We start from the raw sequence: 18407 nt of genomic DNA on the forward strand, positions 1-18407 counted from the left end.
TCTTTGAACAGAATATGATGGCCAAAATTGCAAAGAAAAAAATTCCTAGTTAAATTTACAATTTATACATTTGTTTTGAAGTGATTCCTGCATCGAGTAGCAGGCCAATGGCTGCTCACGCACGTCCCATTTTTCCCCAAAATGTGCACCCTACGTTCTAGTTCAGGAGCTTCCTTCTCCTGGAAACCGGGCTGGGGGAACAACCCACAGGCTTTCAGCTGCGCGCACGAGAATGGTCCCAACCGAACTAAAAGCCCGAGCACAGAAGTTGCAAATCATTCCTTCTCCCCTGGGGCGAGGGACTGATGACCTGTTTTGCACTACGAGCACAATGAAAGTGGAGCGCTTCCCGTCTGCAGTTTGGCTGAGCAATTTAACTCAAAACTCTTGATACTGAAACATACTGTAATAGGTAAATTTGGTGTTCAAAAAGTCTTTTCTTTTGGTCAATACAAGCTACCATGATTATTTTTTTTATTCCTATTACTGATTGATGAAGCCCGGCAGTTCTGGATGTTATTCATGCAGAGCTTCACAGCAGCATCTTAGAACTGGCACCACCTGCCTTAAGGTGACTGACCCCCACTCCAACAGTCATTAGCATTTTATGGAGGTGAATTTATTCAGAAACTTAATAAGTACAGTTCCCTTCATACTGCCCCTCCCTCCCCACCCCACCCACCTACACCTTGGTGAGGTTACACACTTCAGATGAACTTCTAGAGTACATACTTAAGCACTGTCACCACTGCACTGCTTTATGCATAGTGGCCATTATAACAAATCGAGGACAAATTAAAAGAAAATACTGCCCAGCAAAAGCAACACGGCACCTGTGTTTGCAAGTATGAGCTACTGGAGACATCCTTAGGACAACTTACGTAAGGAAAAGCAAGGCAAATCCATCAGGAAGCCAGAAATGAGTCTGGAAGAGCTCAGGGGAGCGCCAAAAAGAATGACATCCTATTTTGTACAAGTTGAGTATTTAGCCAAAAACCAGCTGCCTTGTTTGGTTTTCTGTGGTTTGTTTTTTTTTTTCCTCCTTTACTTATGTCCATTAAATATTCAGCTGTTGAATTTTAACTGATCAGGTTAATGCTGAACTTAATTTCAAATTACAGGCAATAAAGCTTTCTCCTTGGTTGTTTTTTTTTTTTTTTTAAATTTGTTTTCAATAATTACATATTGCCCATTGTTTTGGCAAGTGTATTTCTTAGAATTCAAAAGATCATCCCGTTTTAAGGCTAAACTAAGAAATGTTAAAAGCTTCTGTAAACAATTCCTCTTCCTCCCCATAGTTGCACAATTTGAAGTCCAACTGCAATTTTTAAAATGAGGTAATTTTTGTGTACTCATATCTTAAGAGAGTCCTTTGCGGGACTAGCTGAGAGGCGTGCCAATCTGAACGCTGATCCAATTGTAGTGGGAGAGCTTCCACAGCAGGGTACACACCAGTTCCAGCAGCTGTACTTCAGTTAGTTATCTTCTCAATTTCATCCAAGTCATCAGTATCCAATTTGTTTATCTTTTTGTCTGGAAAAGATAAGTCAGTCAGATTTCGTAACACAGAGCAGAGAAGGGAAAGCTGCTTTCTTCAGCTGGTCTCAGGGAGTTTGGGTTTATCTGTGAAATGTTCAGTCAGGTTTTAAAACTACCATGTAAAACTTTCATCAAAGCCCCATCTGGGTACTCAAATGTTACCAATCTCTGGAACATGCATTTTAAGGACTATCAGGTAGACAGCAAGCAGACAACTTGACTTATTTCTGCTCCCATCATCTGTAGCAGTTCACAATCCTAAGTGACATGACGCAAAATGCAGCTGATGTGCTGTTCTGCAGTCGGTTTAAGGCTCAACAAATACCCATTAGGTCTGCTCAGTACACAGCTAGCCAAAATTCTGCAGAAATAACATCTAATTTTAGAGAAAGAAGAAAGTCTGAGGGTACGTACTGAAATGTTCCTGGATTCTGTTGAGAATATTCATGCTGTGCTTGCTGTCCACCATGTTAATAGCCAGTCCTCGCTTGCCAAAGCGACCTGTGCGTCCGATCCGGTGCAGGTAAGTTTCATTATCTGGATTTCCATCTTTATCCACAGGAAGGTCAAAATTGATAACAACAGAGACCTGCTCTACGTCAATCCCTGATAAAAAGAAAGCATCAGATGACACATTTGGGGCAGGAACAGCCCCCTCTAGCCTGACCTGTGTGCAGCTGGCTCACCAAAGCCAGGTTACCAGCAGCAGCACTTCCAACAGCTTTCCAAGAGCTGCCCTGTGGCTGCCTCCACATTGAGTCAAGAGTTAAAAGCCAGTCTCAAGCTCCGAAATGGATCTTTTCCACAATATTCTTACAGGGTACTTTGAAATAAAAACTATCTAGCTGTTACACCAGAGAATCCCACTGAAACGGCTAACGGAAAAGCAGTTGGGAGATGCTTTAACTTTGAAATTTTGGAAACTCTCCTCCTCCCTGAAGCTGTAAAGGCCTCTTGGTGTTTGGTTGTTGTTTTTTTTTTGTCCCCAAGTACTATATTGTCTTAACTGTTCTAGGATGTCAAATTGCAACACAAATTCCTGCTGGAGTTTGCTATGTTTCAGATTTCTGTATTTCAGCACATGTTTACTTTAAACACTGAGGGTCAGCAGTACGAGCCAGGCTTGGTGCCAGAGGCATAAAATTCTCATGGGATGGACTTTTTCATCTCAAGCTGCGGGATGCCTGCAAGGAGTCCTGTGTTTGCCGACAGGCATCTTTATATGCAAGGACACAGTCAGCACCCCAGGAGTCCTGGAATTACTTTAAGGACTAATTTGTCCAGACTGGAACACTTGAGATGCAAATTCTTTCTGCAAGCTGGCCAGCAGTATGTTATCTTAGGAACTGCTGCTTCTGCCCCTCTCTGGCGCAGCTCTGCCATGCCCTACCTCTGGCACAGACGTTTGTGGTCACCAGCACCTTTTCCTTGCCCTCTCGGAAACGCTCTATCACCGCAGCTCTCTGTTCCACCATCATTTCCCCACTGAGCAATGCCACCTGATGGCCTTCCTTCGAGAGCTCTGCTGCCAGCCAGCCAGCTGTCTTCCGAGTCTGAAACACAAAGTAAGGCCCGGCTTTGGGAGAAGTTTAAATGCTGTAAAGCAGAAACAAACCTCTCTGGGGTTGACTGGAAGCTCCGTGGGCGCTCAGTTTTTATATCTCCCAAGTGCTGTGCCCACCCCCTCCCCATTACAAACTGTGCTCCCAGCTCTCACACCACAAATAAGAAAACGTGCATCTGCCACCACAGGAACACTGTTTAAGAAAAGCACCCCTTTGTGCTTTGCTCCCAAGCTTTCACTCTATGAGAGAGTCTTGCATTACATGTGTACGCTAAAAACTCACGAGCATTGCCAAGAAAACAAAACTACTCAGCTTGGAAAATGGCAGGGTTAGAGCTGAATGTAGTTGTGAAATCCCACAGAGGCTCTACGCAGTCTTGAATTAAACAGTTTCCAATTTTGATAGTTTTTTGAGCTCTGATTATGTCTGATACTTGAGACAGGCTAAAAGCAGACTGCTGCAGCAGACTCCAAATACAGGTTTTCTCCTGCCTGAGCAAGCTTTACATGGCTGTTCTGGTGTGTCAGGACTGGTTTTTTTTCCTAAGAGTTATTACAGTGGCTTCCAGAAAAAAAAAGAAAAAGTCTCAGTATGATTCACAGGGAGAGCCCAGAGGTATATCGCCAATTACCCGAGGGAAATGGAGTCCCAGGAAAAGCTATGTATCGGCCACAGAACTACAGGTCTTCCCCATCCCTCAATTCTGCTCTATTTTCATCCATTTTCCAGCCTCACTTTTTTTTTTTTTAAGTAGATCCGAGTAATACTTTGTTTTGGAAAACTGTGCATTACTTGATCTTTGCCTCAGAGGACTTCAAGAATAAAAATGACTATTGTGCTCTCCTGGACGGACAAACCCAGAGAAACAAACTAGCTAGGGCTATCACAGCTTGCAAGATTTCACTCCAAGAGGGAGCCAGAAAAGCCAAAGAAAAGGGCCGTTCATGTTCTCAGTTTCTTTCTGACAAGCGTGCCTGGCCAGGTTTTTAGCACTAGCAGACACTAATAGGGTTGTTGGGACTAACGTTCCCCGAAAGGACTCACGTGGCAGAAAATCATGGCCTGGGCAATGGTGATAGCACCATAGATATTACAAAGAGCCTGGAACTTCTCATCTCTGTTATTGCACAGAACGTAATACTGCTTAATAGTGTCCAGTGTCTCCTCCTCTCGTTTCAGTTTGATAATGTTTGGGTCAGGAACAACTTTTTGAGCAAACTTCCAGACAGAATCCTCAAAAGTGGCTGAAAACAGCAGCATCTGGCAGTCCCTGGGGAGCATTCTGCAAGAGAGAGAGCAAAATGGGCAGGGTTCCCATGCAACACTGTCACCCCCCTGATATCCTGATGGGATTAACGCTGCAGGCAAAGCAGAACAATGACCTCAGAACCATTTATTTCAGTGGCTGGGAAGACACTAATCTCACCAATGCCTGATCGTTCCCTCATGGACCAGTGGCATCCAGACTTGCATTCTTAAAAATTAATAAACCCTGCTTGAGGGACAGGCTTTTTATTCTGTAAGAAAATGAAACTACTTGTCATCCCCTGACATTCTGCCTCTATTAACCATCTGGATTAGAGCTAAATATATCATTTTAATCTTGTTGCTTTATCGGTGAAGACACCGGTCAAGAATCTAGTCCTGCTGTCCCTGCGTTACAAAATAGCTACAATCGAAAGAAACAAGTATCACCTCAGGCAACGCACACCAAGGCCTTACCTCTGAATGCGGATGCTCTGGTCCTGATGGCCCTGGGTTGCTATCATCACGTCAGCCTCATCCAAGACGAACACTTTGATTTTCTTGGGATCTATGAATTTCAGTTTGGAACACCAGTCCAGCACAGTGCCGGGTGTACCGATTACGATCTGCTCGGAGATCTTCTGACCTCTCTCCACTGCCGAGACAGAAAGGAGGTCTTTTGTAAGATGGCTGTTTCAGACAGCGAAACGCTCTGCCCCTCTCCAAGCTAGCCTATTTCACCGTCCCACTGCTCTATTGTTTGTCTGTTGTGTTGCACCCAAGGAAGATCATTTTCTCATTCACAGTCTGTTAGTAGCGTTTCACCTTACTCACATTTATTGCCTCGGACAGCATACGCAAGTTTCAGCTCCGGATAAAACTTTCCCATCTGTTCAATCACTTTTCCCGTTTGAAGTGCCAGCTCGTATGTTGGGGAAAGGCACAAACACTGGAGGGACAGAATGACAACGCGTTTGAGATTATCAACATCCTGGGCAACACCGTCACACTTGCTTTCTAAAATCCTTACTGACGTTTTCCTGGAGATGAACATGCGAGCAGCAGAACAGTTTCTGAAAGCCCAACAGCTCTGCATCCTGAAACTAGGGGAATGAGTTGAATCGATGCAGTCGCTGAGCTACCAGCTTTCTGTGTTCAATTCTGCTCCTCAGAATCGAGAGCGCAGATACTCTGCTGGGGGACATATATGGACAGTAGTAACAAGGAACCTAACACCTAGAGATAAGAACAGCATTTTTTAAGTAAAGAACTCGAGCCTTGGTAAAGCTGCTCAACTATCTCATAAGGAAAAGGGGTTGAAAAAGTCCCTTTCCTGGCACCGTCTGCTCTACTGCCACAGATATCTTCCATTCCATCCCAAATTCCGCTACCTTAACCCCCTCCAGCCTGCAATATTTCTCTGATTTAATTTCCCCCAGAATGATATCCCCCTGACGTAACTCCTCACAGACCAATGGCATCCTGAGTTATGCAAGGGAGGGACTGATAGGAAGAAGTTGTGAGCAAAATCCACGTCTTCTGCATTAAACATTTCGATACATCCCCAAATCACCAGCCCCTGATAAGCAGTTTACAGAAATAGAGTATCAAAGGTCCCAAGAGAAGCCCAGCCTCTTCACTAGGCGGCACTGCACCACCCCTAACCCCCCCGAAATGGTCACATCCCGGAAACTTTACCTGTGGATACTTGTTCCCAGGTTCAACGCGACTGAGCATGGCCAGGACAAAGGCAGCTGTCTTGCCAGTACCGGACTGAGATTGTGCAATCAAGTTCTGTGGGCTGCAAAACATCCAACAGATACGAGCTCAACCAGATGAACCACCCGGACAACATATTCATGGGGTTGAATGATAAAGAAAATGCAGCGAGTGGCTTTTTAGTACCTTTTAGATTTACCACTGCTCTGGACCGGTGCCTAATTTGACCAGCTATGCTCCACGGGGCAGAAGTTAGCTTCTGCCCTCTACCAACTCTCTTTCAGCACTACTTGATTATTTCCTTGATGAATGAAAACTGTGATTAACTGTCAGTACTTTTCCATTTCAAACATCTCCCCCTAGTGTCTCAATACTTCAGACATTTCAGCTCAGGGGCACAGAGAAGAAAACCAGCCGTGCAGGCAATGCAGCATCTCAACTACTCCCACCCACCCAGGATTTCTGGAGCTACGTTCCATAGCGGCCTCATTATTACTCCCCTACACTGACTACGAAAACTGGACTGACCTCGGCTGAGCACCTCAGCACTGCACGTTCAGTACCAGCCCTAGGAAAAGGACAAGTCCAGGGCTGCTGTCACATAGCTTGTGACCACAGAAACACCGTGGCATGGGAACCCTTTCACCACAGCCCGGACAGCTTCCCCATCACTATCGTCCCACCCAGAGTTCAGTAATAGTACACTAAATCTGTCAAACCCTTCCTATACTGGAAGAGAGTAGAAAGTATGTGTACATACGGTTCAGCAAGCATCATGGGCAGGGCATTCTCCTGTATCTTAGATGGTCTGTTGAAGCCCATGGCATAGACTCCTTGCAGGAGCTGTGGTTTCCTGAAAACACAGGAATTTAAAGTACATTTGGTTTTCATTTGTGTACAAAAAGGTGAGAAAAAACCTCACAACCAGACCCAGAGCTGCTCCTTTCTGTGTACCCACTACAGTCGCACCGGTGAGGTGACTGTGATCAGTGCCTGGAAGCTACAGCTAGTGACAGCAGAAAGTCTGGAAAGGAAGCTTTGCAAAACCCCTTTGATTTAGTAAGTCAGCCTGCATGCCTGCCTTTCATGGAAAACCTTGGGTCACAGCTCTAAGGCTAGCGCTGGGCTTCTCTTTCTAAAGCAGCTTTTCAGACAATCCTGGGAAACCCAGAGCAGAAAGTATTAATCCTGTCCTTTAGGCCAATCGCTTTTCCTCAGCCATGCCTAATCTCGGCACCAAAATTATCACTCCTTGAAGACTCAAATACGGGACTAAGCGACCTCGGTACAGGCAGAACAGAATGAAGCGTAACGTCATGAAATCGTTGCAAGGACTTCAGGAAGTCGCAGTGGATTCTGCAAGACAAACTGACATCTTCACACCAGAGTGATACTGGTGTAGCACACAAAACGGGTAAAGGACTGGGTAAGCGTAGTTCACCATGACTGCACCTAGTGATCCATAGGTATAACCCAGCACTCAGACCTCAGCATGTACTGACACTGCTAGTCAAATGCTCACCAACTGCTTTTTCTCGAGGGAGCTTTCTAGTCTCAGCAGACACTTGTGTAGACAAGGAGATCCAACAACCACCTAAAATCGAGGTTATGGTGCTAGTGAACTCTTAGCTGATGACCTCCAAGTGCTTACTGGAGTGCTGTTAGCAGTGCTCAGGAGTAAGGGCTTTCCTTTCAAAGCAGGTTACAGATTTCCTGCCCACCATTTCCCGCTGTTAAGAACTTCCTATTCAGCACAAGCATGCTTTTAAAAAATCGTGTATTACTTTCAGATGATGGCTGGAACAAAAGCTCTTTGAAAATGTAACCTTGTACTACTCAGTAGCAAGGACGTACAAAGCCCTACTCTGCAACAGTTGCCAAGGATACGCCAAGTCATAACAAAATGAAGACTCAATTAGTCTGACTGCCCCCATCATTAATTCACTTGGGATTGTTTAGCTTTTGAAAGATGGGAATTAGTCTAACAGGCACTACAGGACCTTAGCTTTTTTTGTAGACGTTCAACCACTAACATTAACAAAACGAAATGACATCCTGACATTTCACAGTGAGAAGTCTCATCGGCTCCGATTTCCCCATGGAGCTTGCAAAAGAGCAACGAAACCAAGATCATCAATATAACCAACAACAATCTCAACAGGACAGCCTCTTTAGCACATTAAAAAAAAAAAATAAATCCATCATGCCTTAAGTCCAGCTATCGTTGTTTGAAAGCTCCACCGGTAAAGGTCTTCAATAGCAAGGGTCAGAAAATACTAATGCTAGTAGTCTCTCCAGTACATAAATCCAGTATTGCTGGCAGAGAAAAGACAAGCTTTTCCCTTTGTGCTGTTCAGTGCTGCTGCTGGGCCTTCACAAATAACCATCAGGAACAGAAGATGGTTGTGTTCATTACTTCTGCCAATAAACCAAATCTTGTATTTTCCAAAACACTGCGGTGCTGCCAAACACCTGCTCCGAGCATCCCTGCATTTGCTGGAGAACTGGGGGCAAAATAACAATGCCTTCAACACGGAAAAGGTCTCACTTTGCAATTCACATAACCCCGGTGACAGTGGCCATGGAAGGACAGCCCTCTGTCCTCTGTTCACCTCATCCAGCTTACCACACGCAAACTCCACTGTGCACTTGAAGGAAATTTGATGAAAACCATACATTAAATTCAGAATAGTGTTGCTAGAGCTGATTATAGAAAGCAATGCTAGCTCTACACAGAGCAGGAATTAAAATGAGCTTGTTTCAGATGGAAGCCTTCACAAGGTACCAAGAGAAAACAGTTCTCCTTGCATTTAAATAATACAATAAATCATGTGCTAATTTATAAATGACAAATTCACAGTAACTTGAAACAGAAACACATGCACTTTTAAGCAGTATCTCCTATGCAGCCAGGGAATCTATCGGGACACGAGGGGAGGCTCCCAACTACCTGATTGGCTCCAAACTCACGTCTGTTCTTGCAGTTTCACCAAAAGTGAGTCAACGCTGCGCCCCGTGAGCTCAAGAACGAGACTTCCTACAACCGAGTGGGCCAAACAACACACTAAAAATACAGCCATCAGGGAGCCTGTTCAGTACGTCTGTTCCCAGGTTCTAAGAGCTCAACGCAGAGAAGTCTCTGACCCGTCCCAGCGTTACCCTTCTAGCAGCTTTGAGCTGATGGGCACTTACAGTCGCAGCTCCTCAAAAGACTTGACGGAGTAGAGAGGCGATGTGGGATCCCTCTGCAGCACCTCCACTTGATTTGTTGTGTCAACCAAGTTACTGCGGATTAGCTTGTTCAGCAAGGACTGGGCAGCTCTGTCCTCTGTTGATAAAGCAGGTAGAAAAAATAAATCACTTTTTGAAGTCTCTATTACAGAGCAATGTCATAAAAGAGCCCAAACTTCCTGAATAATGGGACATCTATCAAGACATCCCAGAGATACACATTTAATATCCAGGAAGATAAACCAAAGCAAGCACTGTTTTAAGGGGGACCTTAACAGATACAGAACTCTGCTTACTTAAGATAATATAGCTTAGCATCTAACTGGAAGGCAGGACAGGGTTAAAAGCCTCCTAAAGCCTCAGTATTATCTGACATGTGGGCAGACACCTTTCAGGGTGTTTTTTTCTTTCTACAGGAAGTTTGAGGACAAACAGTACTTCGAAAGATTCCAGGGCTGAAACACAGCAAGGGCTGAGGATAAGTGAGATCAAAACAGGTTAAACTGCTGCACTTTGAGGTTTTGCTAACAAATCTGTTTTCTAAAGCCACCTTCTGAAATATTTAGAGCCGATACCCACCTCTTAACAGCCATTTCATAAACGCAACATGTTGGTTGCTACAGCAATTCCAGCTCCAGGTTATCCAACTCCTCCTGTATCCAGTCCTGCCTTTGAGGATACTGCTATCCCCTTATTTCTCTCCACTCTAATCCAGGAGTCTCCCAAGTTATTACAGGACCCAATGGCTTTAAAAGTATTATGGAGGAAGGACATGTCTTACAATTAAGTCCTTGGGGCAGGATACAAGATCATCCATCCTGAGACATAAGGCAGACTTACTTTAAGTATAAATGAAACTTATTTCTTTTCAACATTCCTTGCCAAAGCATCTTTCAAGAAAGCACTTACCCTTCTCCTCATCCTCCGTCTTCTCTATGTTGTCATCTGCCTTGACAACGGTACCTAAATTAAAACAGTTTTGGGGCACATGTAAGGTCAGGCCTCAGAGACAGCCCACACCTGCAAAGATTTACATTTTGAATATTGTGGAGAAAAGCTACAACAGCTGATTTTCCTGATGAGAACAGCCCTGAGAACAGCTCTGCTCTATCGTTGTGCAGAAGAAACCCAAGTTACTCACTCTTTACAGCCAAACTGAATTCTATCCGCCGTACCAACAGATTTTACCCACACAGCTCCTTGAATACAGCAAACCATGATCAAAAAAAGCTAGCCTAGCAGAACAAGCACAAGAGCCGGATATTTACCCTACACTACTGTTCAATCTTAACTTTATGTTTCCCTCTTCTGGAGTTTCTTTACTAATTGGGAATTTACTGTGGCAGCAGCACTCCAAACCCAGTGGAAAAACATGCCCTTGCTAAGACCATCTGAGCAGCTGTAACTCACCATTGGCATCTGGTTTGGTTTTTTCCTCCTTCAGGTGTAAATTGCTCAACTACAAGTGAGGAAAAACACAAAATCAGTCATTCTGAAGCTACCTACATTTTACTACTGGCCAGGAAAACCTGAACTTCAATCAAGGCTTCCAGATTCACCTCCGGCTAAAACTATTGCACAGGCCCCACCAAAAACACATGCTCGAAGGCAAATGAGATGAAGTTAGCAAGACGGGCTCTATTTCAAGAGTTTTAAGACAAACACAACTTTTTCTAAGCTGTAACAACGACATGGGGGAAGAGGGTTGTTTTCTGTCCCTGCATCTCTGCTCCCCCATAGCTCTACTGATGGTAAATAGGGGAAAAATCATATTCCTGGCCGGAATGTGGAGCAGAGTGCAGGGCTGGGTGGCATAAGCCACCCCAGGACGAGTCCCGCTCATGGGGGGGTTGTTTTCCCACCAGGAATGCGACAGGGAGAGAAGCCCCATCCCACAGGTCCAGGGTCTCAGTTAACGCTCTCTCCACGCTAAAGTGCAGCACTTGAGCAGCTCAGAAAAGTAAAAAAGCCCCAAAACAACAACGAAAAAAACCCAACAAAACCACCCCAACACCTCAAACAAATTTAGATCTTGTCATTAAAAAAAAAAAAATAGAGAAAAAGGGGTTTTTTGGCCCCTGGAAGCCAGCCTGCAGGCTGGGTGAGGGTGCTGCTGACAGGGCTGTGTCTGGATGCAGGGGGAGGCCAGGGGCCTCCCTGCCCTTTTGACACTCGAGAAAGGCGAAGGAAATTTAATAAAATCAAACAAAGAAAAGGGATTTTTTTGCTCCCGAAGGAAGACCCCAGCCACCCCCCACCCCCCCACCCCGAAGCGGTGCTGCTGGCAGGGCCCCACTACGTAGGGGAAGGACAGGGGCCTCCCTGCTCTTTTAATACTCAAAACATGAAAGGAGACATAAAAAAATTAACAAAAAAAAACAAAAAAAAAAAGGCAGAAAAGAGGGGGTTTTGCTCCCCAAGGAAGACCCTAGGCACCGGGCCCCCCCCAGGCGGTGCCGCCGGCCAGGCCCCGCCGCGAAGGACAGGAAGGGGCCTCCCTGCCCCACTGATGCGCCAGAAAAACATAAAAAATGGGGAGAAAAGGGTTGTCCGGCGCCGGCTGCTTCCCGTGAGGCGGAGGCGGCGGCCCCCGGCCCCGCTCCCCCCAGCCGCCCCCCGGCCCGGCTCCGGCCGCCCCCCGGCCCCCACTCACCGACTCGGCCGCCGCCTCCTGCTCGTCCACGGCCAGGGCCCAGGAGTCGGTGGCCATGTCCGGGCCGGGGGCGCTGGCGCCGGGCTCGCCGTGATCAGCCGCAATGGCGCCGGGCAGGGGAAGGGCGCCTGCGCCGGCCCCGCCACCGCCTCCCGCAGCCCCGGACCCGGCGGCAACCGCGGCCGCGGCGGCGCGTTCCGGGAGCGGCGCGTTCCGGGCCCGCCCGGGGGCTGTGCTGGGGGGGGGCGGGGCTGGCCCGGGCGGGGGGCCTGGCCTCGGTGCGCTGTGGGGCTGGGGTCAGGCTGTGCCCTCTGTAGTGTGGTGCTGGGGTGCAGGCCCCCCTCTGTGGTGTGGGGCTGGGGTCAGGCTGTGCCTTGTGTGATGTGGGGTCTGGCTTCTGTATGGTGTGGGGCTGGGGTCAGGCTGTGCCTTGTGTGATGTGGGGTCTGGCTTCTGTATGGTGTGGGGCTGGGGTCAGGCTGTGCCCTCTGTATGGTGTGGGGCTGGGGTCCAGGCCCCCCCTCTGTGGTGTGGGGCTGGGGTCAGGCTGTGCCTTGTGTGATGTGGGGCCTGGCCTCGGTGTGGTGTGGGGCTGGGGTCCAGGCCCCCCTGTATGATGTGGGGCTGGGGTCAGGCTGTGCCTTGCTGCATGGTGTGGGGCCCCCGTATGGTGCGGGATGGGGGCTTGGGTTTCCCGTGTAATGGAGATAGAGATGTAGGTGAAAAACAAGGTTGTGGGATGAGTCATGGAGATGTAGAAGTGGCAGGAACATGGAGAAGTCATTTGTGTCCTGTCTCTTGCTGTAGGGCAGAAGCTGGCCTAGACGAGGTATCAAACCTGTTCCTTAAAGCTCCTGCAATAAGGGTGAATAAAAGGGAAAGTGGAAAGGAAAGAAGTGTGGGAAAAGCCTGCGGGATTTCCTCGCTACGTTGTCATTCCCTGCACGGCGTTTGTGTTTCCTTGAACCCTGCATGGAAGGAGCAGCCCTCGAGGAGGGTCTTAATTGGTGTTATTATTCTATGCGGCAGGACTGGTAGAATGGCCAAGCCCTTAGCCGTCAGCCAGTTCCTGAGCCGATGGTTACTTCCTTGACTCGATACTCACCCTCCCTGTTACTGAAGACACAGAGCTACTTTCTTTATTCCCACAGCCTGAAACTTTCCATTTGAGCTGTTATTTCTTTCGGTGCATGAAAAACCTTGACCACACCTCATGCAGTTTTGCTGATATTGGTGCATTAGCCCAGGCAGGAGCGGGCCCCTTTGCTCCCGCTCTTCAATCACACAGTCCCTCTGTGATTACTTTTTTTTTCTCCTTCCAGCTAAAACGTGATTATCGAGTATTGCCAGCTGATGCTTTCCCCCTGTCCATCCAATTCAGTTTCCTCTTCAGAGGCATGAGCCCCACGTCCCTCTGTATGTCAGGGTCCCCCCCTCCAGCCACGCAGGAGAACTTTTGGGTCTGGCAGTTTTATTTGTAGAGGTGACATCATGGCTTTTTTCCATGGCAACTCATCACAGCGCCCCGGGAGGATGTGGAACACAGGAGCTGAACGCAAGGAGATTTTCAATGGAAAGGGAGCAGGCAGCCGAAAGCAAGTCTGAGGCATTCATTAATTAATTAGGGTGAAAATAAAAAGGGATGTGGGAAGTCCCAGAGGCCTATGGGCACTTTAGTTGCAGAGGGAGAGATGCTCGTGCTTCCCAGTTCAATGTTTTCTTGCAGAGACACGCACTTCCAGCAAAGAGATGTAATTGGGATTAGCCCCATTTTAGAGACGGGAGGATTGAGGCGCAGGGAGCGATAGCTGCCCGTGGTTAGGCAGTGTTAGCTGGAGGCAGATCTTTCCAAGTCCTCCTTTCTGATCTTATACCTTAGCTGCAATAAATAATTGCTTGGGATTTTCAAGGCTCTGGAGACAGCTGCTGAGGGGCAATCGTGCTGGCGGTCGCAGGTGTTTCTCTGTTCCGTCTTCTGTACGTGAAGCAAGACTTTTCTTCGTCAGCCTTTGGGGCAGCGGTGGGTTCCCAGAGTGGGTGCTCAGACCCACGCAGGGGCCTTGATTTTGCTGGGGACTCTGCTGTCATGTAATTAAATATTTGTTCTTTCAAACAGGAAATAAATATTCAGATTAATTTAACATTAAATAGATGCTTAATTCTCCTCATCAGCAGACAGGCTGTGCTAGAATTGGAGATCTCGGGAGGGTAGATGTTGCACTGTGGAATTTCATTGGAATTAACTCTGGTCCTTACCCACCAAACAGGTCAGAGGCTTCTTGTCCATGCACATACTTGCTCAGAGGAGGCAGCAGTCTCTGCTTAGCCCTGTGTTATCAGTTTTTATCATCGCCATCTACCAACAAGGTGATTTATTTTTTTTTCCAGAGCATTCCAGGATGAGGAAAATTGCATTTACATACAGAGCAGCACATGGGGATAATGAGAAGTGCTCATTGCTCTCCATCTAGCAGAAGATTTGGTTTAGGGTTGGGTTTTTTCTGTATAATTTTTTTTTTTACCATACCCAAACCTCCCAGCCCCTTGACACAGGCTGTGTTTGGAGTGTGCAAACACGAGAGTGCTACACTTGCATACTCATGTAATGAAGAAGCAGGAATGAGCTGAGTTAATGAGCAGGCCAGAAGCTGGGAAAACCTGCCCTGTGCTTGGCCACTGGATGCCCTTGAGCTGGTCCCACAACTCACCTGGACTGGTCCCAGGCATGAAACAGGACTGGGAGTACTCCTCTGCAGTGCCTTGATGTTTAGAGATGCTGCCAACCGCTGGCTGGTCTGACCCTGGGTGGATAAGCCACAAGCTAAGAGATGGGACTTCTGGTGAGCTTGAATTCTATTTTTAGCTTGTCCTCCCAGAATTTTTTTCTCATTTACGTCCCTGCTGCAGCCCATCTGATCAGCTGCCACTCCCTGGGAGGTGGTGGCCCTTACCGATGGTGAGGTTTCCTACGCATGACCAACCTGGAGAAGATAAGGAGGAACGAACACTGGTCCAAGTCCCTGGTGAGCTAGTTTGGCACTTTTGAAGGTCATGTTCATGCCCTTCGTGATGTGGCCTCATCTTCGGGGCTAAATATTCGTTCCCCCTAAAGCAACTCTCTCTGTGTTCTCCCAAGGTCTCACATCTGCTTCAGCCTCCATGTTGGATCCTGCTTTGTTTTATAAATAAATAAGCCGCAACTACCAGATTTGCTGGTAAGAATCCCAGGATTTCTCCTGACATATGTTATTTTCTTCATAGGAGCCAAAAGCCATAGTAAGCAAACATTTTAACAGGCGCTGGAAACGTGGGACGTGGGCTTCTCGGTGGCTGACTTATTTGTCTAGCAAGAACCATAAATTCTCAAGCTTCAGGGCTTAAGTCAGCCTCTGGGAATTGGGCTTAGGGAAAAAGCTCTTGACTAGGCGTTTGCTTGCAGAGCTTCTTGCCGTTCCCCCTGAAGCACGTCCTTCTTGGTGAAGACGAGATGGTTCGTTAGGGATGCCATACATTTGGTCAGCCCCGTGCTCCTGCGACACGGACGTATGCTGAGGAACGAGGGGGTGAAAGAGAACGGTCTGGGTTCATCTGCATGCAGGCAGGAAGGGAGACGTGGGGGTTACAGGGAAGAGATGTTTTAGCAGAGAGCCTGGTGTCAGTTTAGGGGCTCGGTCTGCTGATGGTGGTGGGCTTGCCGCCAGGGACGGGTCTGTGGTGGGACACTGACATCAGACAGATTAGCGGGTGGATCTGCGTCTGCGTAGGACGAGGCGGGGCGGGGGGGGAACCTCTGTCCTTCTGCAGATCACTGCTGTATCAGAGAGCTCTTCCTCTCAAGGGAGACAGTGATATTTTCAGCGCAAGCGAGCTACCTGTCAGCAGCAGTGCGATATCACCGAATTTAGGTAGCAGTGAGGAGCTTTACCCATCTGCGTGCTCTGACCCAGGCTCGGTGTCCAGCTCTGCTGTGCGGCAGTGGCTGAGTCAGTGCCCTTCCTGCTGCCTCAGTTTCCCCTTTCAGCTACAACTTGTTTTTCTTGCATTTAAGTGTAAGCTGCTTGGGGCAGGGACTGTATCCTGTGCAAGCACATCCCTCTGATACCGCATCGCTCCCCTTTGCCTGCAGGGAGGGTGCCCTTTAGACCTCCCCTATGCCCCACGGAGGGGGTCTGCTTGGCAAGGGGCTTTGGGGTGTGCCTGGGGATGAAGGGATGGGTGAGCCAAGATGGGGACAACAGTGAGGGGAGAAGGGAGATCCGGCCTTGGGCTGCAGAAGAGGCCAGTAAGAGGTGATGCATCCTGGTTTTAGGGGGCTTTAGGATGCTTTCCTTTTTTTAAAAGAGGAAGGGGAGGACAGGAGTGCAAGGCGATGGGAGGGAGGGGGGTTCTCAGCTGCTGCGGAAAATCTCACCCCAGGGAGGCAGGTGGCGGTGAGGGGTAAGATGAGTTTGCATCCCCCTTTCTCTGCCACCTCGCCCATCTCAAGGGCATCTCCTCCGCCTGGGTGGGCTTCGCCCCTTGCCCCTTCCCCTGCAGCCCCCGGGAGCAGGAGGGGAGCGAGGGGAGGAGAAGCCAGCGGTGTGTGTACAGGGTGATTGTCATGGTTACCTCCCTGACAAAACAAATGGCTCCACTTGATGATGGTCACCCAAACAGCTCTGGAAAGTGTGCGCTCATCAGCCGGTTGCCAGTGGGAAGCCGGGCGCTCGCTCTGGGAAGCGAGAAACCCTCCCCGGCTCCCGGGCAGAGCTTCGCCACAGGGGCACATGTTGCTGCAGCCCGTTAGGTAAGCCCCTTCCCCATCCCGAACCCCCACGGACCACCCGGCAGCGCTGGCAGCCCCAGCATCCCTGCCCGGTGGAGAGGGCCCCGGGGAGGGGGGTGAATGCCACAGGTTGCTGAGGTGGCTGTTGTGCAGCGCTCCCCCCACCCCAAGCCCTGGCGCTTGCTCTCTCTCCCTCTCTCCCTCCCTTTTTTTCCTCTCTCTCCTTATCTCCGTCTCTCTGTGTCTTTCAGAGACAAAAGCAGTCTGAAGCCGTGCCCGCCGCCTCCGGGATTTCTTCTGCCCTTCCCGCCCCCCAAGCCCAGCTGTGGGCAGTTGCAGGGGCTGGCAGGAGTGGGTGAAGTTGCTCCAACCCCCCCATCCCCTTCCTCCTCCTCCTCCTCTTCCTCCTCCTCTCTCTTCTTCCAGGAAAGGTAAGAAAAGCAGTGGCTACTCTCCAGTTGCTCCTGCACCTTTTTAGCAGGCTGGGCTGTGTGTGCTCTGCAGGGGTGTGTGGCTGTGTGTGTGTGTGTGCGTGCGGGCTGTTACTTCCCAAGGCTGTGCACAATCTCAGCACAAAGCCGCTCTGTGAAGAGATCCCTGTCATAATATTTCTGCAGGCACAAGCCCACACTTTGCAAGCTGCTGCTTCCCTGCCTTGCCTTTTCCCAGCTGGATGGTGAGCCCCTGAGCATCCCTCCCCTCCCCAGAATTGTACAGACATTAATAGCGACTGTCTTCATCTCCCTGCAGGCAGGGGACAGGGAAAGCAAAGGCGGCTGGATGGGGGGGACGATGCTGGGAGTGACGGGCTTTTGCTCTCCTGGGCAGGCAGGTGGGATATCCCAGCTGCCGACACACTGCTTTGGGGGAAGGGAGGACTGACCTTGGCAGCGTGAGAGGGGACTCTGGTCCCCCCAGTAAGGGCCAAAGCACCAAGGACCTGGCTTGTATTTCCCAGGGCAGGGCAGGACAAGGGTGGATGGAGAAGGGCTGTGCTGTATGTCTCCTTGGATGCGTCCCAAACATGGGGCTGGCTGCCTGGCAATTTTAGCCCAGCTGTAAGGTGTCTGAGCTAAAACCTCCCTCTCTGGCTCAGCCCATAGATCTTCCACGTACTGGTACAGCTGCGAGCCCAGCGAGGCAGGGGTTAACTAAACCCAGTGTCAGAAATGCTGTCTGCCCAGGGGCGTGATTGACGGCTCTAGAAATAGGGGCTCGGGGCATGAATCAGGGTTCTTGAGAGCCAGCTCTAGGGCAAGACTGCTGGCCCAAGAGACCTGCCAGGGGTACGACTGACGGTCCCCATAGTCTGGCTCTGCTGGGGCTGTCAGTCACGTCTCACCCTGGCGCTGCATCACCCCGGGAAGGGGGAGCCCAGCTGCTCCACTGGGTGCCCCTCGCAGCAGGGGCAGCGTGCTCCCCCAGTCTCCTTACCCGAGGCCTTGGGGTGCCCCTTGGGGCAGCACTGCTGGCTCCCAAAGGGACGTGTGCCCCTGGCCAGCAGTCCTTGTTGCTGCTTTGGCAGCGGGGTACCATGTTGTCACCCTTCAGCAGCTCTGGGGTGAGTGTGGTGGCTGTTTTGCTGGTTTCCCCAGCAGGCAGGGTACCCCATGCTTGCAGTTTGAGGCCAGGGGAGGCTGTAAACAGGAGCATGGCTCCCGCAGCTTTTCTTGAGAGGTTCCCACAGGTC

The 18407-nt window shown here is 49.2% G+C and overlaps 1 protein-coding gene across 2 annotated transcripts; it reads right to left on the bottom strand.

The window, feature by feature from the left end:
* Positions 1-468: 468 nt before the first annotated feature.
* Positions 469-12108, bottom strand: LOC119144467 (ATP-dependent RNA helicase DDX19B). 2 transcript variants are annotated; one of them, XM_037379933.1, is made up of 12 exons: positions 11953-12108; positions 10710-10758; positions 10209-10262; positions 9261-9396; positions 6829-6921; positions 6048-6150; positions 5184-5298; positions 4827-5004; positions 4149-4386; positions 2930-3092; positions 1954-2145; positions 469-1533 (listed from the first exon to the last, which is right to left on the bottom strand). In XM_037379933.1, exons 1-12 carry the CDS (start codon positions 12007-12009, stop codon positions 1472-1474), a joined length of 1440 nt encoding a protein of 479 aa, XP_037235830.1. In that variant the 5' UTR covers positions 12010-12108; the 3' UTR covers positions 469-1471. The 2 variants fall into 2 exon arrangements, with proteins under 2 accessions (XP_037235830.1, XP_037235831.1); XM_037379934.1 differs by lacking the exons at positions 10209-10262; positions 10710-10758; positions 11953-12108 and adding an exon at positions 9879-10108.
* Positions 12109-18407: the final 6299 nt, after the last annotated feature.

The sequence above is a fragment of the Falco rusticolus genome, chromosome 3, assembly GCF_015220075.1.
Source record: "Falco rusticolus isolate bFalRus1 chromosome 3, bFalRus1.pri, whole genome shotgun sequence".
Taxonomy (NCBI): domain Eukaryota; kingdom Metazoa; phylum Chordata; class Aves; order Falconiformes; family Falconidae; genus Falco; species Falco rusticolus.